The sequence below is a fragment of the Coregonus clupeaformis genome, chromosome 25 (genome assembly GCF_020615455.1).
Source record: "Coregonus clupeaformis isolate EN_2021a chromosome 25, ASM2061545v1, whole genome shotgun sequence".
Classification (NCBI taxonomy): domain Eukaryota; kingdom Metazoa; phylum Chordata; class Actinopteri; order Salmoniformes; family Salmonidae; genus Coregonus; species Coregonus clupeaformis.
In genome coordinates, this window is record NC_059216.1 from 29,789,305 (window position 1) to 29,811,227 (window position 21,923).

At 45.0% G+C, this 21,923-nt stretch overlaps 1 protein-coding gene across 1 annotated transcript in view; it reads right to left on the reverse strand.

Moving 5' to 3' along the window:
- Positions 1 to 19,435, reverse strand: part of heatr5a (HEAT repeat containing 5a) — a 28,935-nt gene extending 9,500 nt beyond the window's left edge. Inside the window, 25 exon segments of the mRNA XM_041848061.2 lie at positions 60 to 293; positions 518 to 697; positions 921 to 1,065; positions 2,800 to 2,969; positions 3,226 to 3,415; positions 3,636 to 3,795; positions 4,315 to 4,505; positions 4,786 to 4,891; positions 5,275 to 5,438; positions 5,715 to 5,878; positions 6,240 to 6,349; positions 6,838 to 6,937; positions 7,084 to 7,236; positions 7,448 to 7,559; positions 9,397 to 9,647; positions 10,180 to 10,335; positions 10,747 to 10,996; positions 11,210 to 11,367; positions 11,540 to 11,711; positions 14,234 to 14,383; positions 15,158 to 15,266; positions 17,228 to 17,372; positions 17,375 to 17,438; positions 18,107 to 18,393; positions 19,268 to 19,435. Coding sequence (XP_041703995.2) covers positions 60 to 293; positions 518 to 697; positions 921 to 1,065; positions 2,800 to 2,969; positions 3,226 to 3,415; positions 3,636 to 3,795; positions 4,315 to 4,505; positions 4,786 to 4,891; positions 5,275 to 5,438; positions 5,715 to 5,878; positions 6,240 to 6,349; positions 6,838 to 6,937; positions 7,084 to 7,236; positions 7,448 to 7,559; positions 9,397 to 9,647; positions 10,180 to 10,335; positions 10,747 to 10,996; positions 11,210 to 11,367; positions 11,540 to 11,711; positions 14,234 to 14,383; positions 15,158 to 15,266; positions 17,228 to 17,372; positions 17,375 to 17,438; positions 18,107 to 18,232 — 3,760 coding nt within the window. The 5' untranslated portion in view covers positions 18,233 to 18,393; positions 19,268 to 19,435.
- Between the last annotated feature and the right edge of the window lie 2,488 nt (positions 19,436 to 21,923).

The window sequence follows — 21,923 nt, forward strand, 5'->3', positions numbered from 1 at the left end:
ACTATTGAAAACAGCTCATACAGTAGGAGTGACGTTCCCCACAAAATGGCTTCCCTCACCGGTGGACTCATGCAGGCGGTGCTCCTGGGCCAGGGCCATGTCGAAGTGGGCAGGATGTCCGTGGTTCTCACACTGGGCGATGATGCGACACACACACTCCACAGCGAAGACCCGTGTGGACCAGCGCAGGTTGGTAAAGGGCCCGCTGGACTCTGACTTGGCGTGGAAGACTGACGCGTCATCATCCCTCTCTCCATCCTCCTCCTGATTGGTCTCTACCGGGGCTGTGGATTCTGACAGAACAAACCACAGAGACAGCTGGTGTTAAGTAGTATAGCTATCAACTTAAACTACATCCATGGAATAGATTGCATCAGTAAGGAGAATATTTGGTGTCAAATAAAGTCCTTATGACATCTGCCTCGTTGGGTATAACACCCCACCAGGTAGCAGAAAAAGAGAAGGATCGCACTCTTGAAACTGAAGTTTAAAGCCTTCCATTTGACATCACACCCACCTGCAGAGGCAGACAGGACGTCTTTGCAGAGTTTGAGCCAGTGGGCCAGTTTCCCCGTGGCGATGGAACTCATCATGTGGACCAGGGTCTCCTGGATGTCCTGACAGAGACAGGGGTCTGACTCCCGGTCCAGCAGGCTAAACAGAGCGCCCTCCAGGCCCACCTCCTTAATGGTCACATCTGTGGAGGAGAGGAGACACTGGTCACAACGGGGCTTTTCTACAGCTTATTAAACTACTTAATGTATGTTAATTATTCAAAGTCCATTTGCACATGCTGAGCATTACAGGAAAATTATAGATTTGCTGGTGAAGGTGAGTGACCAGACATCTCGGCTTGTATCTCAGTGTGTGTGTGTGTGTGTGTGTGTCTAAAAGTGTGTGTGTGTGTGTGTTTGTCTCACCAAGCTGTGTGTTGTCCCTGCGTGGAAGCTCCTTGACCAGAGCCACAGCGTGCTCTGACACCTCCAGGGCTTCCTTCTGGGCCAGCTGTCTCAGACAGGCCACCACAGCACGACGCAGAGACAGGTACGAGCTGCACAGGTTCACCTACACACACCAAGCACATACGCATGCAGACAACACACACACACCTCAGGATATGAGGACTACATAGAGAAACTAACCACCGGTAGAGAGGGTGACCATTCTGTCTGTGTATTAAAGTGATAATAGTACATGGAGAATCCCATAATCAATAAGTGATTAGCACTTTGGTTGAAATATAACTGAATTAATACCAGGACAGAAGTGAACTAAGAGCGAATAAGATCACATTTCATTACAGGGCCCAGTCGATCCATCTTAACAGTGTGACTACTCTGTTCAAAATCCCAGTAGAAACACTATCATAGATAAGTGGTGGCCCAATTCATTTTCAGCTAAACATCATGCTGGAACGGATAAAAATAATAATAATTGCTGTGAGCAGCAAGCAAAACCAAAATATCAGGGATATTTCAGCTGAAAGCAAGCAATTACTTTCACAGTTTGGGTGTCAACAACTGAATCCAAAATCATTTGGCCTGCTAACTGGAAAATCATATATCAAACCAGGGGGGGACAGAAAACAGAACAGTGTGAGAATTCCAACAGACGACAAACAGAAGAAGTGTTATTAGCTCCCTGGGAGTGGAGACTATTGACTAGTCCTCCCTGGTGCCATGATGCTGTTAATCATCCTGTCATATCAAACAAACAGAAGCCTTTTCAGAGGATTCGCCTGGTCCCAGATCTGGCTGTGCCGTTTTGCCAACTCCTATGGTCATTGTCACGCCTGAGTAGGCAAGACGGCACAAACAGATCTGGGACCAGGCTAGAGGAGCGTGGGAAGGCAGAGGAACTGTAAAGGATAGTTTTACTTGCGCCAATGACTACATTATATGTTGTTTAAGTTTATGTTATTTAGACCTGTGTCTTTACAGCTTGTATGGTCATTTGGTCATCGTTTCTCAGAACTGATAGCAGAACTCACTACTCCGATAATTAGAACAAAAAGCAGTTGACAGAGGCTAGTTGGGGAATGTTTTTACCCCTTGACCTACGCTAGTGATCTGAATAGCCATCCAGTGTGAAGAAAGGAAGACTTTGAGAAAAGAGCCACTGACGCAAAACAAATCCTTGGCACTACCCATGGAGTAGAGGGCTGTGAGGGAGGGAATCGGCTCATGCTCGCTGTGGATGCCTTATCGGGTTAGTTCAAACTCACAGAAGAGAACCAAAAAGATAAGAAAAAGACAACCAAAGTGAAAATCAACAGGGTGACAAAGAAAACACTGCTAAGAAAGTAGGAGCAGTGCCAACAGCAAATACAACTTCACACTGCAACTCCTGCAGCCAGGGGAAAGAACCTACCAACATAGAATAATCCAACAAGATCTCCTGTATGAGAGAGAATACACACGGTCACTACAGAGGAAGCCACTACAGAAACACAAACTGGGACTACATGGTTTAACAAGTTTTAAAACAAAATTGATCACGTCATTTGCCCCAACTGACATGGTTGAAGACTCCTTTCATACGAGTCTACAACCATGTCTCAGGTCAACATCATTAACATCTAGGCTACATATCCCGACAGACAGAGAGCTGTGTTGGAGTGAGTGTGTGCATGAGTGATTGCTGCCTTAGACTAATAGAATCATTAGCTCAATAGCTTAGCATTAGCCAGGAATGACATTAGCTAATTACCTACCTAGTTATGAAACAGCTTCTCGTTAGCATTAGCTACCTAGGACATTGACTTGACACAGTTTAGGATTAGCTTGGGCCACTACTCACACAGAGGCTGGGCACCAGGCTAGCCAGGTTGACGTGGCGCGGGGCGAACATGTGCAGCTGCTGCAGACAGGAGATGGCCTGGGCCTGGACTAGACAGTCTGGACTGTCCTGCATCACCGCACAGCCGACCAGGCACGACGTCCGCAGGGCCGACACAGACTGGCCCTCGCCTGGGGGCACAAAATGGATCAGACACGCATACCAGGGTTAGACACACTCATTGTGTAGTGTCAGTGCTACAGTCTAAAAAAGGTGAGAGCCGGATATTGAGTGAAATAATGCATTATGTGCAGCAATAACATTATTGATAGATACAATAAAAGTAACATTTTTCAATCCAATCCAAGAAATCAAATGTATTTTCTCTGGTACCAGATTTCTACTTTACAGTGACTCAGTGTCTGACTATGAGGTGAGTAGAGTCACCTTGTAGGTCAGGTCCCAGGGTGGTGAGGAGGGCGTTGAGGCAGCGCCCCAGGCTCTGGTGGACCTCTACGTGGGTAGGGGGGATAGAGAGCAGCAGCCTCAGCACCAGGGTGAAGCTGGCCTCCACATGGCCGTGGTAAAGAGGACCAGCCAGGTCCATCACCATGGACAGAGAGTGCAGCGCCCACCTCTGGTACAGACAAAGAGGAAACAAGAGTTATTGGTCGAGACAACTCTACATGTTGCCAACAGAGACTTCTGTTTCCCTATAGACCTTCTCAACGGCTTTTGAGCTGTGGAAGTGATGCAGAGGGTCCGTTCATACTTCTGGCACGTTTCTAAACAGCTGTTTTGTGGGTGGCGATACAAACAAACTCTGAAGTCAATCTGATTGGTAATCATTACTGTACCTGGACCTCGGGGGAGGTGCTGTCCTGGGACAGGGTGAAGAGGATGCCCACACAGGCAGAGAGGTGCTGGGGGGAGCTGATGCCCCCTACATAGCGGTACAGGGAACCCAGCGCCAGGGCATGACCCGTACGAGTCACAGCATCCCGGGCTGTCTTCAACCTGGTGGGGGTGAGATGGGATCAATCTGAGGTCCAACGCACTGTGCAACTAATAAACTGATGTCCAACCAACACACAAATGTCACAACATTAGCTTAGAATGCACCCTAATATGGACTCCTAAATGATGACAGTGCAAGACATTGTGCAATATCACTGATCCTGGTTGATCTTCTGAGACTGGTGTTTGTGTGCTAGTACATTAATATTTTTAATTTGAGTAATTTAGTGACTGACAATTAGTGCATTCCTATTAAGATAGCTAGGTGAGACAACCACATCACAGCGCCGTGGCATTCATTTAAGATACTCCTTGAAGAGGTAGGGTTTCAGACGTTTTCTGAAAATGGGCAGGGATTCTGCGGTCCTAGCTTGAGGGGAAGCTGCTTCCACCATTGGGGTGCCAGGACAGAGAAGAGCTTGGACTGGGCTGAGAGGGAGCTGACCACCCATGCCAAGAGGTACGTAGCCTATAGTGCGGTGTGTGTGTGTGGTATGGGATTGTGGGATGACCACTCACTTGTCGAAGCTGACCAGGGTCATGGAAACGGTGAATGCAGGGTCGTTGACCACCTGTACCAGGCGAGACAGGCCCTCAGCAGCCATGCAGCGCAGCAGGGGGTTTGAGCTCTCCAGAGCCCCCACCAACAGACCCAGGGCTGGCTTCCGAACCTCCTCTGGACCCAGACCTACACGACTGGAGCCTAGGTGCTGAACACAGAGAGAGGAGGGTGGGGTTAACTACTTCAGGGATATCCACACATTGTCATCGCGTAGTTGATCAACCAAAAAAAGAAAATTGCACAATGACACATTTTACATTGCACTTGTTGCATCACTGATGAAATTTGTGAAAGAAATGGCATTATCATTCTGCCTATAGACAACGTCTGTAGACAAAAAAAAAACATTATATCATATAGGCTGGTAATCCAAAGGCAAAGGCTACCGGGGCTACCAATATGTCAGAGTTCAGGCTCTGAGTGTTTACCTTTAGGACACTGCAGAGGGCGGCAGTCACATGAGTCTGGACAGTCTGCTGACGAACACCCTTCGACTGCTTCAGAGACTCTGTGAACTGTTCTAGAATCTGGGTCCTGCAACAAGGAGAGACAGGAGATGAAGCACATAGAGCCACATAGTAAGAACCTTTTGCGGTTGGTTTGTCTGTGTCAAAGTAGAGTGTGTGAGCGTGTGTGTACAAGTTTTAATATACTGTACTTGTGAGTATCAGAAGTCCTCACAAGAATAGGAACCAACTAAAATTCAGAGAAGTGAGGACATTTTGCCGGTCCTCACTTGTAAAAAGGCTATTTCAGGCTTAGGGGTTAGGTTTAGGGTTAGAATTAGGTTTAGGATGAGGGAAAATAGGATTTTGAATGGGAATCAATTGTTGGTCCGCTAAAAGTCCTCACAAGTATAGTAAGACATAGTGAGTGAGTGTGTGTGTGTAAGTGTGGGTGTGGTTACGTGTGTGTACCTCAGTGGGATGATGATGTGGGGAAAGATGACTCCAAAGAGCTGTATGGCAGCGGTGGTGAGGGCAGTAGGAGGGGGCAGGGGGGCGGGAACATCTTGGCATTTCACACAGATGGTGAAGGGGTCATACTCCAGGGTCCCTCCTCCAACACTGCTCCCCTGTAACTGCAATAGACACAAAACAGCAAGGTCACACACCTGGGACTCCACACACACACACACACACACACTTCTCTCTCTACGCACACAGAGAGCACTACGTTTGAATCGCTGCATCTCAATCCTAAAGGTTTGTTTGCCTCCTTCACAAATCCACAAAAACTTTTAGATGCATACAATATCTACGGTTTACAGCACCAAGTGATTAAGTGTCACAGAGATCCTATACATCAGTTCTATTTGTAAATATATGGTGACAGCTCCCTTTGGCCTCAGACAGACCTGCTCTTCTATGTAGTGCTGGTCCATGTCCTGCAGAGCGGGTCCCAGTAGTGCCAGGTCATCACTGTGACAGAGGGGTGGTAGTAACGTCAGCTCTGTACACACCACGTTCTCTGGCCCAGTCAGGTCTGTCACCAGCTGCTTCAGCACGATGCCAAAACTCTCTGTGTGGATGGATGGGGGACATCAGGGTTACATATCTGGGGTTAGCAATCAATACCACAGCCTTAATGTCAACATCAAGAGCACAATGCCAATTTACATAGACAAGAATCTTGTCAAACTCTCTGTGTGGAAGGGGGAACAGAAGAGCCAGATGTCTGGGGTTAAGATAAGCTACAGCCCCTATTTCCCAGAACAAAAGTAATTTTATTTTATATCGACAAATAGGTTATAATAAATACCCTTTAAGCCATTATGTACAGTTTATTAGGATCTCATTTAAAACACCAAAGGGCTAGTCTTCCAATGTATAAGCTTCTATGACTAGTAGTCACAGAGAGTAGCATTGAAAAGAGCTCTCACCTTCGTATGTCTTTGGGGGCAACAGAGCCAGGATCTCATAGACCCTCAGTCTGAAGACTACTGAGGTGTTTTTAATCAGGTTGCCATAGGATTTGATCAGAGTAGGCACCCTGCAATACACACACATAGGTTTCAGTCTTTTAGTCTTTAGGTTTCAGTCAAAATAAATCAAGCTTATTAAACAGTCTTAAGTCAACTATACTCTTGTTTTTCAGTTTAGTCAGAAATAACACGGTACACAATCCCCCCTCAGAAGGAGTGAGAGAAGCAGTTTGGCTGACTGTGTCCTTGACCAGTGAGCTGTTAAGTGTGGACTTGGCAATGCACCAGAAACATTCCTGGATATTGATCACCTAACATGGAGGTACTTTTAGCTCCAGTGGTAACCTTCTGGCCAGAGCTAAGTCGCCGTCTTCATCAGTGATGATGTTTAAAGTTGAAGTCTCTCTGTACAGGCTCTGGTCAAATATCCATCCACATTAGCATACCACCTCGTATGGAAACATGTATTATGCATGGATTCTTTTTAGTATACTAGTATGGACATTGGAACGTGGCCTATGACAGAGGTCTGGTATGAGAAGAGGGTGTGACTCACTTGGTGAGCAGAGCCACAGCACACGCCAGGGGGGTCAGGAGACGACCTATAACATCATCAGTCAGGAGAGCTCTGCAGTGAATCACCAGGCTCTTCATGGCTGGAACAAAACAACAACACATCAACATAGGAGACATTAGATCAACCTAGAGATGAAAGTTCAAGCTTAAACTAACTTACATAAGCATTCAACTGAAACAACCCAGCTTGTGTTCAATGAACGGTGAGTATAAAAGTGTCTCTCACCACACAGCGCCCCGGCGCGGCCCTCCAGGGTGACCTGCCAGGTGAAGTGGTCCCCACGGCGGAGCTCCATGTCCAGGTCTCTGATGGAGGGAGGGAAGGTACACCTCCACAGAAGCAGCATCCTGGGGAGGTGGTGCTCAACCACCGCTGGACCTAAAGAAGTTATTCAACCTTTATTCATACAGGTTGATCTCACTGAGATAAGATCCCTTTTACACACAAAGACAGCAGTAGTTGGCAAGGTCTGAGAAGGTCCCAGATCTGAAGATGACTATTGCTGAATAAAAACACCAGGTTTTGAATTAGGCCATTTATTTCCATTGGTCCAGCAAACACATCAGCAGAGGGTGGATGATGGACATACCTAGGGTGTTGAGGGCGGAGACCAGCAGCCAGCCAGCCTGTGTGCGTTGGATGGAGATGCGGCTGTTCTGAGTGGCTGAACGGAGCAGGTCCTCGGCCAGCCCCATCACCACCTGGGAACAGAGGGTCACTTATCATTTAGACACCTGTACTAATAAATCAGCTCCCATTGATTTAGTGGAGCATCTAATTGAACTATGGTTGAGCCATTAAACAGACATACAGTTGAAGTCGGAAGTTTACATACACTTAGGTTGGAGTCATTAAAACTTATTTTTCAACCACTCCACAAATTTCTTGTTAACAAACTATAGATTTGGCAAGTCGGTTAGGACATCTACTTTGTGCATGACACAAGTAATTTTTCCAACAATTGTTTACAGACAGATTATTTCACTTATAATTCACTGTATCACAATTTCAGTGGGTCAGAAGTTTACTTACACTAAGTTGACTGTGCCTTTAAACAGCTTGGAAAATTCCAGAAAATGATGTCATGGCTTTAGAAGCTTCTGATAGGCTAATTGACATCATTTGAGTCAATTGGAGGTGTACCTGTGGATGTATTTCAAGGCCTACCTTCAAACTCAGTGCCTCTTTGATTGACATTATGGGAAAATCAAAAGAAATCAGCCAAGACCTCAGAAAAAAAATTGTAGACCTCCACAAGTCTGGTTCATCCTTGGGAGCAATTTCCAAACGCCTGAAGGTACCACATTAATCTGTACAAACAATTGTACACAAATATAAACACCATGGGACCACGCAGCCGTCATACCGCTCAGGAAGGAGACGCGTTCTGTCTCCTAGAGATGACCGTACTTTGGTGTGAAAAGTGCAAATCAATCCCAGAACAACAGCAAAGGACCTTGTGAAGATGCTGGAGGAAACAGGTACAAAAGTATCTATATCCACAGTAAAACGAGTCCTATATCGACATAACCTGAAAGGCCGCTCAGCAAGGAAGAAGTTACTGCTCCAAAACCGCCATTAAAAAAACAGACTACGGTTTGCAACTGCACCTGGGGACAAAGATCGTACTTTTTGGAAAAATGTCCTCTGGTCTGATGAAACAAAAATAGAACTGTTTGGCCATAATGACCATCGTTATGTTTGGAGGAAAAAGGGGGTCGCTTGCAAGCTGAAGAACACCATCCCAACCGTGAAGCACAGGGGTGGCAGCATCATGCTGTGGGGGTGCTTTGCTGCAGGAGGGACTGGTGCACTTCACAAAATAGATGGCATCATGAGGAAGGAAAATTATGTGGATATATTGAAGCAACATCTCAAGACATAAGTCAGGAAGTTAAAGCTTGGCTGCAAATGGGTCTTCTAAATGGACAATGACCCCAAGCATACTTCCAAAGTTGTGGCAAAATGGCTTAAGGACAACAAAGTCAAGGTATTGGAGTGGCCATCACAAAGCCCTGACCTCAGTCCTATACAATATTTGTGGGCAGAATTGAAAAAGTGTGTGCGAGCAAGGAGGCCTACAAACCTGACTCAGTTACACCAGCTCTGTCAGGAGGAATGGGCCAAAATTCACCCAACTTATTGTGGGAAGCTTGTGGAAGGCTACCCAAAACATTTGACCCAAGTTACACAATGTAAAGGCAATATTAATTGAGTGTATGTAAACTTCTGACCCACTGGGAATGTGATGAAAGAAATAAAAGCTTAAATAAATCATTCTCTCTACTATTATTCTGACATTTCACATTCTTAAAATAAAGTGGTGATCCTAACTGACCTAAGACAGGGAACATTTACTAGGATTAAATGTCAGGAATTGTGAAAAACTGAGTTTAAATGTATTTGGCTAAGGTGTATGTAAACTTCCGACTTCAACTGTAAAATCACTAATCGTGTGCATACAAGGCCTCAACTATAAACAGGCCTATGTGTATTTGTTGCTAGGTCAAGGTTACCCAGATGAAGCCCAGTCCTTACATTGCCTTTAGTGTGGGGGATGCCCAGTGGGCAGTGCTGCACGGCCCCCAGCAGGGCGGCGATAGCGGCACTGTACCCGGCCACGGCCTCGGGGCAGGACTTGAGGGCGTTGAGTCTCTCTCCACAGCGGTCCAGCAGCACTGCTCCCTGGGAAGGCTGGGCCACTGCCACACAGCGTAGACACCAGGCAGCCGCTAACCGTGCTGACACACTAGGGTGGAGCAGAACTGAGATCACCGTGTCCAGCAAGGCTGGGAGGGAGAAATAACACAGAAGAAGAGAAGTTAAAATGTGTCAAAACTATACTCTTAGACAGGCACACACAGTATATTCAGCCTTGAGTATTTGTCTATGTGAGACTTGGTAGGTAATATAATAATAATGATAATAATAATAATATGTCTGGCTCTGTTCCACTAGTCTATTCTTATCCTGTCATAGCACCTGCATTAAAGATATAGACTAATGTTGTTTAGCAGAGTCCTGAGTCAGCACAGCAGGCCAGGCACTATGACCTATTCACCTCCACAGTGTCTCTGTCCTCTCCCTTCTTTCTTCTCGCTCTCTGTCACGCTCCCCCCTCCCACGCCGTCACAGACTCTCTCCCTCCCCATCTCTTATCACTCTCTCCCCCTCTACTCGCTCTGTCACCGACTCGTCCTTATAGACCACTGAACACTCCCATGCATTACAGAGACTGCCCACACAGCATAAAACACACACAGCTTTTCCAAAATACGACCATTTAGAGACTGGGAACAAGTATGTGTGTTCAGGCCCCACCTGTGCTGGTGTCAGTGAGTAGCGATGCAGCAGTAGAGCCAAGGCCCTGTACCAGGCTACCCAGCTCCAGCAGAGCACACACCAACACATGCTGACTGGCAGCTACGTCTGTGGTGGTGACCCGCGTCTCCACGTTCCCATCACACATGGCCGCATCTGAGGAGGAGGGGAAAATATCACCGTGACCACCAAGGAAAACCACTTCAGAGGCACTACTATCAATTTGAAAGGCTGACATGCACATAATGACATCATCAGGCCTGTATGAGATCATCATTCTTCAAACCACTCAAACAAATTGGCACTTTGTCAATTTGCCTTTCCTAGATTCCTTGCATCCTCCCTTCCTTATCACACTGGAGGAGAAGATCCGAGGTCCCTCCACTCTAGCCTTCTCCTCCAATGCGTTTTGAGAAGCAGGGGAGGAGAGGTCGTGAAAAAAAATCAAGGAAAGATGAATTGGGAAAAAGCCTAAGTACCATTCAAGAAGTGACATTTCTGAGAACATCTTTCAGCAATCAATCCTTGTCAATCAATGGGTAATGGTGTATTAAAGCTTCCCCTCACCCACAGCCCTCTTCTGTTTGCCTATGGCCAGGCAGATCTCCTTGGCAGCAGCGATCTGGGCCTTCTCCCCCAGCAGAGAGCCCAGTGTGGCCCTGAGGATGAAGGAGATGCAGCGTCTGCAGCACACAGCGTCTGCAGGAGTGTGGGTGGCCCGTGTGTGGGACACCAGCTCCATGAGGAGGGCCAGCAGGGCTGAGAAGTTGGCCTCCAGCCACGCACCGCCCAGACATGACACAAACACCACACACGACTAGACAGAACAAAATCAAAAACAAAGAGAAAACAGTAAGTTGCACCCAATACATATAGCTAGTAGCATGAGCACATGTATAGAGCCAGGACATTTCCTGACCCATGTGACCGGACCAGGAAAACCTACTGGCCCAAGTGTTTCCTAGTCAGGCCACGTGGTCAGAAAAAAACTAATAGCCTAACATGTAGGATGGAGACAGAGAGAGCTGACCTGAGTGATGCCAATGCGGATGTCTTTGCTAACAGAGCTGGTCCCTTTGAGCTTGTCTCCACTGGCCCTGAGGAAGCCAGCCCCACCACGCAGGAACCCCCCAGTCAGCAGATCCATCACTTCCTCCAAGGAGCTACGTCTGGAGCCCTGTCTGTGAGCTGGGAGGAGAGGACACATGGAGGAAGAGAAGGGTCAATACTGTTTTATTTTCAATTTCTGTTCTTTAATATAGGTTCTAAATCCCACACTGAGAAATACAGTTAAAATTTGATCCCAACACCTCAACAATAGCGATTCTACCAACTCGTCATCCATTGTAGCCTACTGTACCAGTGGGTTGTTTGGGCTCTACGGCTGTGGCCAGCAGGGTACCCAGCAGTTTGGAGATGGCCACGCGCACATCGTAGTTGGAGCCCTCGAACGCCCTGAAGCAGAGTGTGGCTACGTTCTCCAACTCTGAGGTCCACAGAAACACAGCCTCCCTCTGCAGCTCCAGAAGACACTGCCAGACATCACACAGACATTTAGAAACATATATGGATGGCAAATATGTTACATGCACCATCTTAGCTATATGAAAAATCTACAAAAAAGACACGCATCAGTGTGAAATGAAGCTCAATTGAATGACCTGTATTGAATCAGTGAGACCAAAATAACATAAAATGATTGTAATGTATTGCTTAACTTGGTAGCACCAAAAGCTATATGCCCCATGGGGTTGGAGCAGCAGTTCAGTTGGAGAGAGGAACGCATGTTTGAATGACATACGGCCTAACACTATGTAGAATGAGAACAATGTGTTGTAATGTCCTTAACGTGGTAGCATCAACAGCTAGGCTATACAGTGTATGTTTTTGGTGGGGGTAGATCAACTTAATATTGCAGATAGATTGTAACTTCCATCAATGTAATTGTCTGCATCACTTCCAATCCCCCATATATATATATATATATATATATACACACATATACACACACACACACACACACACAGTGGGGAAAAAAGTATTTAGTCAGCCACCAATTGTGCAAGTTCTCCCACTTTAAAAGATGAGAGAGGCCTGTAATAATCATTGGTACACGTCAACTATGACAGACAAAATTAGAAAAAAAATCCAGAAAATCACATTGTAGGATTTTTAATGAATTTATTTGAAAATTATATGGTGGAAAATAAGTATTTGGTCAATAACAAAAGTTTCTCAATACTTTGTTATATACCCTTTGATGGCGATGACACAGGTCAAACGTTTTCTGTAAGTCTTCACAATGTTTTCACACACTGTTGCTGGTATTTTGGCCCATTCCTCCATGCAGATTTCCTCTAGAGCATTGATGTTTTGGGGCTGTCGCTGGGCAACATGGACTTTCAACTCCCTCCAAAGATTTTCTATGGGGTTGAGATCTGGAGACTGGCTAGGCCACTCCAGGACCTTGTAATGCTTCTTACGAAGCCACTCCTTCGTTGCCCGGGCGGTGTGTTTGGGATCATTGTCATGCTGAAAGACCCAGCCACGTTTCATCTTCAATGCCCTTGCTGATGGAAGGTGGTTTTCACTCAAAATCTCACGATACATGGCCCCATTCATTCTTTCCTTTACACGGATCAGTCGTCCTGGTCCCTTTGCAGAAAAACAGCCCCAAAGCATGATGTTTCCACCCCCATGATTCACAGTAGGTATGGTGTTCTTTGGATGCAACTCAGCATTCTTTGTCCTCCAAACACGACGAGTTGAGTTTTTACCAAAAAGTTCTATTTTGGTTTCATCTGACCATATGATTTTCTCCCAATCCTCTTCTGGATCATCCAAATGCACTCTAGCAAACTTCAGACGGGCCTGGACATGTACTGGCTTAAGCAGGGGGACACGTCTGGCACTGCAGGATTTGAGTCCCTGGCGGCGTAGTGTGTTACTGATGGTAGGCTTTGTTACTTTGGTCCCAGCTCTCTGCAGGTCATTCACTAGGTCCACCCGTGTGGTTCTGGGATTTTTGCTCACCGTTCTTTTGATCATTTTGACCCCACAGGGTGAGATCTTGCATGGAGCCCCAGATCGAGGGAGATTATCAGTGGTCTTGTATGTCTTCCATTTCCTAATAATTGCTCCCACAGTTGATTTCTTCAAACCAAGCTGCTTACCTATTGCAGATTCAGTCTTCCCAACCTGGTGCAGGTCTACAATTTTGTTTCTGGTGTCCTTTGACAGCTCTTTGGTCTTGGCCATAGTGGAGTTTGGAGTGTGACTGTTTGAGGTTGTGGACAGGTGTCTTTTATACTGATAACAAGTTCAAACCGGTGCCATTAATACAGGTAACGAGTGGAGGACAGAGGAGCCTCTTAAATAAGAAGTTACAGGTCTGTGAGAGCCAGAAATCTTGCTTGTTTTTTTTTCTCAATTTGTCTGTCATAGTTGACGTGTACCTATGATGAAAATTACAGGCCTCTCTCATCTTTTTAAGTGGGAGAACTTGCACAATTGGTGGCTGACTAAATACTTTTTTCCCCCACTGTATGTGCCATTTCTTTCTATCTGTGCTCCTTCACAAAAGCTCCCAACCTACAACCCATACACTTATTATGGACACAGCGTGCCTACATTATTAGTTATCTTATTGTTTGTTGTTAGTTGTTATTAGTCCCATCCTTCAATTCCATTCAACACCTCCCATCTATCATTTAACACCATCCATATAGGATTTCTATTTGCCATATATATTTCAACTGTACTGTGATGTCTTACAAAAGTTCTGAACCTTTCTATTCTCATTGTTTCTACAGATTGTGAATTGAAAATAAACATTTTTGCTAATAGTATTATTATGTTATTGATCGATTGACTATGACTTTTCAGATCACCCAGTAGTGCTATCTGCAGGGTTAGCTCCAGGTAAATATTGCAATCCTTTAGCCATTCCTGGACCTGTGTCCAAAAACAAGCTACAAATGGACAGTACCAAAACAAGTGTATGTTATAGCATAGCAGTTTAGTTGGAGGGAGGAAAGCGGTAGGCAGTAGCTACCTTGGCGGCAACACAGCGCACGGCCATGGAGCGGTCGGTGAGACAGACGCGTGTAGCCTTGTAGATGTCTCTGTGACAGGGCACAGCGCTGACCCCCAGGCCCCTCAGGATCTTCTCCACGCTCAGCATGATCTCATAGCGACCCTGGGACTGGAGCATGGCCAGACAACAGCACAATTAATCCGTGGTCCTGTGTGGCTCAATTGGTAAGAGCTTGGCGCTAGCTATGACAAGGTTGTGGGTTCAATCCCTGCAGTGATCACATAGGCTACACATACTGAAAATGTATGCACTCACTGTACTGTAAGTCGCTTTGGATAAAAGTGTCTGCTCAGTGGCATATACCTGTAGGCTATACACTGAGTGAACGCCTGTTCTTTCCATGACAGACTGACCACGTGAATCCAGGTGAAAGCTATGATCCCTTGTTGATGTCACTTGTTAAATCCACTTCAATCAGTAGATGAAGGGGAGGAGACGGGTTAAAAAATGATTTAAGCCTTGAGATAATTGAGACATAGATTGTGTATGTGTCAATCGGTTTGTGTCAACAACTGCAATGCTGCTGGGTTTTTCACGCTCAACAGTTTCCCGTGTGTATCAAGAATGGTCCACCGCCCAAAGGACATCCAGCCAACTTGACACAACTGTGGGAAGCATTGGAGTCAACATGGGCCAGCATCCCTGTGGAACGCTTTCGACACCTTGTAGAGTCCATGTTTCCCGACAAATTGAGGCTATTCTGAGGGCAAAAGGGGGGGGTGCAACTCAATATTAGGAAGGTGTCCTTAATGTTTTTTATGCTCAGTGTATATCAGCTATTCAGACGTAAAACACTGGCCTTCATATTGCCACTGGCTAGCACAATGGTATATCAATACATTTTTAGCATTACCATTACAGATCCTTTAATTTTACACTCACCTCTGCAGACTTCATGGCCTTCAACAAATTTGCCAAAGTCTCTTTAAATGTGTTGACCAGCAAACGGCCAAGCTGTTCGTAAAGGGCACCCAGACAGGCAATGGCTGCCCTATGGACAAAAAAAAGTAAATCAGTTACAACAAATACCATTCCTCTTGTCTGCACAGACACACACTGTGTAATCCGAAGTCTTCCTGGTGTTTTTTTTGTTGTTGTTTTTTTGCAGTTCGTTACATACAGTGAGGGGAAAAAAGTATTTGATCCCCTGCTGATTTTGTACGTTTGCCCACTGACAAAGACATGATCAGTCTATAATTTTAATGGTAGGTTTATTTGAACAGTGAGAGACAGAATAACAACAAAAAAATCCAGAAAAACGCATGTCAAAAATGTTATAAATTGATTTGCATTTTAATGAGGGAAATAAGTATTTGACCCCCTCTCAATCAGAAAGATTTTTGGCTCCCAGGTGTCTTTTATACAGGTAACGAGCTGAGATTAGGAGCACACTCTTAAAGGGAGTACTCCTAATCTCAGTTTGTTACCTGTATAAAAGACACCTGTCCACAGAAGCAATCAATCAATCAGATTCCAAACTCTCCACCATGGCCAAGACCAAAGAGCTCTCCAAGGATGTCAGGGACAAGATTGTAGACCTACACAAGGCTGGAATGGGCTACAAGACCATCACCAAGCAGCTTGGTGAGAAGGTGACAACAGTTGGTGCGATTATTCGCAAATGGAAGAAACACAAAATAACTGTCAATCTCCCTCGGCCTGGGGCTCCATGCAAGATCTCACCTCGTGGCGTTGCAATGATCATGAGAACAGTGAGGAATCAGCCCAGAACTACACGAAAGGATCTTGTCAATGATCTCAAGGCAGCTGGGACCATAGTCACCAAGAAAACAATTGGTAACACACTACGCCGTGAAGGACTGAAATCCTGCAGCGCCCGCAAGGTCCCCCTGCTCAAGAAAGCACATATACAGGGCCGTCTGAAGTTTGCCAATGAACATCTGAATGATTCAGAGGAGAACTGGGTGAAAGTGTTGTGGTCAGATGAGACCAAAATCGAGCTCTTTGGCATCAACTCAACTCGCTGTGTTTGGAGGAGGAGGAATGCTGCCTATGACCCCAAGAACACCATCCCCACCATCAAACATGGAGGTGGAAACATTATGCTTTGGGGGTTTTTTCTGCTAAGGGGACAGGACAACTTCACCGCATCAAAGGGACGATGGACGGGGCCATGTACCGTCAAATTTTGGGTGAGAACCTCCTTCCCTCAGCCAGGGCATTGAAAATGGGTCGTGGATGGGTATTCCAGCATGACAATGACCCAAAACACACGGCCAAGGCAACAAAGGAGTGGCTCAAGAAGAAGCACATTAAAGGTCCTGGAGTGGCCTAGCCAGTCTCCAGACCTTAATCCCATAGAAAATCTGTGGAGGGAGCTGAAGGTTTGAGTTGCCAAACGTCAGCCTCAAAACCTTAATGACTTGGAGAAGATCTGCAAAGGGGAGTGGAACAAAATCTCTCCTGAGATGTGTGCAAACCTGGTGGCCAACTACAAGAAACGTCTGACCTCTGATTGCCAACAAGGGTTTTGCCACCAAGTACTAAGTCATGTTTTGCAGAGGGGTCAAATACTTATTTCCCTCATTAAAATGCAAATCAATTTATAACATTTTTGACATGCGTTTTTCTGGATCTTGTTGTTGTTATTCTGTCTCTCACTGTTCAAATAAACCTACCATTAAAATTATAGACTGATCATGTCTTTGTCAGTGGGCAAACGTACAAAATCAGCAGGGGATCAAATACTTTTTTCCCCTCACTGTACCAGTGTAATGCTACTGTATGAATTTAGCCACTTTGGAGGAACGGTAGTTAATCATAATAAGATTGATTTCAACAACCATTTATACATGGAATGTAATAGAAGCGTTAAGGTATCATCATGAGTAACACACATTATAATCATTAATGAGTAATCAGTCTGATAATTGATATGCACCATCATCCCTCTATAACTGAAGGGGATTTCAGCTGCAGTAGGCTACTTACAGTCGGGTTGGCAGGTAGCTGGGAGAGTCGTCCTTGCTGCGGATGATGTCATTGCACCTGTCCACAGTGAGGCTGGAGGTGAGTGAGTCTCCCACCCTGTAGAGCAGGGCCAGGCAATGGGCTAGGAGCCAGCGGGTTGGGGGCCCGGAGAACCAATCAGAATCACAGTCAACTGTTCGACCAGACGCTTCTGGTTCTTCTTCACATCCGCCTGGGAGAAAATAGACTCAGTTCAGTTAATTTATTTGGCCTTTCACAGGGATTTGTCTTGCATTCAAGAGCACAGAGTTAAAGTCAACATGAAACCATTAACATTTATTGACAACATGACATAGATGACAGTAACTACATAAAACAGATCTCACAGTCAGGCAGCACTAATTTTCAACATGACTTGCATAAACAAAAGCATCATTCATAAATTAACATTATTGCATGATGAGCAACTCTTGTTTATTAAAGGGATACTTGGGGATTTTAGCAATGAGGCCCTTTATCTACTTCCCCAGAGTCAACTAAACTTGTGGACACTATTTGCTAAATGATGGTGGCTACTGGCAATACAAATCACATCAACATTTCATCTGTAGTTAATTTTTTCTTCATGACATGGAACCAGCAGAGCAGACCATGATTTAGCCTTTACAGCACTCACTGCTTTAATCAGTCCCAGAAAGACAGACTGACTGGCATCATGCTGAAAGAGACGGCCCCAGAAGAAAGCACTGGGCTAATCTCAGCCTGCTCAAATGGCTCTCTTCTGGTCTGACTCTGCTTGGGAATGCACCAAGCTCTGTCTGTCACAGGGGAGGCCATTGTCTGCAAGCGCCCACTGGGCTCTCTCCTCCTTTCCCTATTCCCCTCCTCCTCTCCTCTCACCCTGTCTGCAGCAGGGAGCAACTTCTTCAGGAAACGCAGCCACTCAAAGACAAACTCAGCTCTCTGGTGTTCTCCCAGATGGCTGCATGCCTCCTCGTTCAGGAGCAAACTGTGGGCTCGTTCCATTCTCCTCCCTCCTTCCCCTCCTCTTGCAGAAGCTCCAGGCCACAGTCTCGGCCTCCCTCTGAGCCAGACAAATTCCAAACTTCAGCCACAAACAGAAAAGGACTGCTTCTTCCCTCTCACTGTGGGAAAAAACTGCTCTGTTCCATCATGACCTGGAAAACCTGCAAGACATCAATAAAGAGACTCAGAGTTCAGACTCCGATGTGAAAGGGGACACTCCTCATGATAACATGCACTGCAACCAGGTCACTCAAACAGAACAATTATATTGACATTGACAAATAGCCTAATCTTGATCTCCTGCAAAGTAGGGCTGTGAAGTGGAGGACACTGTTCTTCCTTGTTTTTTATAGGAGTGAAAAAAGTGTAAGCCTATCTGGGACAGCACAGGCAATGAATTATTCAGACAGTCATCCAACAGGATCAGTGCAGAGTGTGCTGCTAGCTAGATCATCACACACTATACTCATGAGAGGGCTTATTCAGGGCAGGGGATCACTTCTATGCTACACCTGTGCTGACTAGCTACTAATCTAGCTAATATCCCTCATTCCAACTTCTCGTTTTTTATGACCTGATGACTCAGTTAGCTAGCACTAGCTATGATGACAGATTACAGATGTCAAATCGTGAACACAATGTCAGATAGAGATAGCAGGACATACAGCAATAATGTTAGCCAGGATCCGGCCGAATTGTGTTAAGTAATAACATTCAAGCCAGCCAGCTAGATAACTAACGTTACTAACAAGCCAATTTCTCCAGCTTCTCCCAACGAAGTTAGCGAACTAACGTTAGTTGGCTAGTTAGCTGCCAGTTACAGGCAGAGCAGTCTTTGCTAGCTTGTAAAGAAAGACAGGCTGCAACTAGCTAGCTAACATATACATTCCTATATGAGGTTAGCTAGCACTGCAAGCTAACGTTAACTTTACCAGAGCTAGCAAAACATACAGTAACGTTAGATAGCTAATGCTGGCACGGAAACGTATCTATCAGTAAATCCATCCAAAATAAAGATAAACATAAAAGTTTCACCTGTGCCGAAAAAGTAGCTACGTATTTGATGCAACTTCTGGTGGGATGCCGATGTTTCGGTCCAAAATAATATTTATTTTGTAGCTAGACTGGCGAAGTGAACACATCTGCCGCTTTTCAACTAGGAATAATGGAGCGCAGCAACATCGATCGAAGTGCCAAAGTTGACATTTCAGGAGAATAAATCAATACAGAAACCGTCAACCCATTGACTTCAACACATTGTGCCACAGGTTGTACCAGACTGTAAAAAAAAAAACAGGTTTGATGTTCCTGGGAATAAATAATTTGACAAAATAATCAGAGGCTACATGCAAAAATGAGTCAGTCAACTGTATTTTTATCCAACCCGATAATAAACAATTTGGCAACATCACACAATAATCTACTGAAGTGCAGAGAGGGCATATTCATATTGTTTTTAAATCACTCGTTATGTCACGATCACAACTTATTTATCACAACTTATTTATCCCTTGATCAAGACATAACAAAATGTGTTTTGTCGAGATCCTAGATAATTTTCTCATGATCAAGACATAAAATGTTTTGTCGAGATTACTAGATATAAACTCTATTATAAATAGGAGTGTGGTCGTATTGATGATAGATTGACAGTATGGCTGAGGCGGCAGAGCCCACCGTGGATCCGTGCATACGTTTTTATTGATTGCTACGCCAAGGGGTGGTACATTTCATGCTAACATCATGCTTTCATTTGTGTTTGGAGCTCATTATCGGTTTATAAATTAGAATGTTTGAAAGCTAAATGTCCCATACCTTGAGCTAAGAGCCCATCTAAACCCTTGTGGGGCATTTAAGCCCTGAACGATGTTTGACAGGGAACACTGTCTCCCAGGCTGTGTGCCACCCAAAAAGACCACAGCCAATCGCATGCAAGCAACAACGCAGCTAACTTGGCTAGTCTTCTGAGCGAGCTAGCTAGCTAAATTGTCGTGTTAGCTAGCTAGCTAACTTGATATCTGTGCTGGTTGTGAGCTTGCATAAATTATGTATGTATAATTGTAAGAGACACTTCATGTTTTATGGATAATATTTAAATGTACAGAGTGGGTGAGCTCCATTCCTGACAGGCTGATCAGATTCAATTCCAGCGTCAGAGCTTGATCAGATTCAATGAATTTGATTGTGTGATTCCGTGAATTTGTGTGATTTCTGCAGCCAAAAATGCTTGATTTTGCTGCAGCTTTTCATAAAGCAATAAAAAGTCAATTGTGCTCAGTTTTAGGATGATTTTAAGCAGAATACATGATACAAAAACATATAGAAACATTTAAAGTGCTCAATTTAGTTTATTTTCCTGAACAAACAGCTATTTTTCTGAACAAAAAAAGGGGTGGAAGCTAGCTCAGAGTTCCAAAACAAAAAAATTTTATGCCCCCATAATCTGTAGGTACTACAAAATATTAAACTAGGGCAAAAGAAACACCTAGGGTCCAATCAGCAATCAAGACATATTATATCTCAAATTCATCTTCCATGAAAACAATTAGAGACAAAGTGCTCTTTTGGGCTTTTTTGAACAAACAGCTCTTTTTCTGAACATAATGAGAGGTGGGGGGTGAGCAATGGCCTAGCTCATCTAGGCCTATATCTCAATGTAATCATCCATTTCATCCTCCCTATCCTCCTCCATATCAATTGCTCCACTGCGGAGTTGTTGGATGTGGTACATGAAGACCAAGGCTCGTAGGTTGTTGTTAGAGGTTGATTGCCTACGGCTGGACAACACAAGCTTGTACAGTCGTGGTCAAAAGTTTTGAGAATGACACAAGTATTGGTCTTCACAAAGTTTGCTGCTTCAGTGTTTTTATATATTTTAGTCAGATGTTACTATGGTAAACTGAAGTATAATTACAAGCATTCCATAAGTGTCAAAGGCTTTTATTGACAATTACATTAAGTTTATGCAAAGAGTCAATATTTGCGGTGTTGACCCTTCTTTTTCAAGACCTCTGCAATCCGCCCTGGCATGCTGTCAATTAACTTCTGGGCCACATCCTGACTGATGGCAGCCCATTCTCGCATAATCAATGCTTGGAGTTTGTCAGAATTTGTTGGTTTTTGTTTGTCCACCTGCCTCTTGAGGATTGACCACAAGTTCTCAATGGGATTAAGGTCTGGGGAGTTTGTTTTGTTCCCCGAGCCACTTAGTTATCACTTTTGCCTTATGGCAAGGTGCTCCATCATGCTGGAAAAAGCATTGTTTGTCACCAAACTGTTCTTGGATGGTTGGGAAAAGTTGCTCTCGGAGGATGAGTTGGTACCATTCTTTATTCATGGCTGTGTTCTTAGGCAAAATTGTGAGTGAGCCCACTCCCTTGGCTGAGAAGCAACCCCACACATGAATGGTCTCAGGATGCTTTACTGTTGGCATGACACAGGACTGATGGTAGCGCTCACCTTGTCTTCTTCGGACAAGGTGTTTTCCGGATGGCCCAAACAATCGGAAAGGGGATTCATCCGAGAAAATGACTTTACCCCAGTCCTCAGCAGTCCAATCCCTGTACCTTTTGTAGAATATCAGTCTGTCCCTGATGTTTTTCCTGGAGAGAAGTGGCTTCCTCGCTGCCCTTCTTGACACCAGGCCATCCTCCAAAAGTCTTCGCCTCACTGTGCGTGCAGATGCACTCAC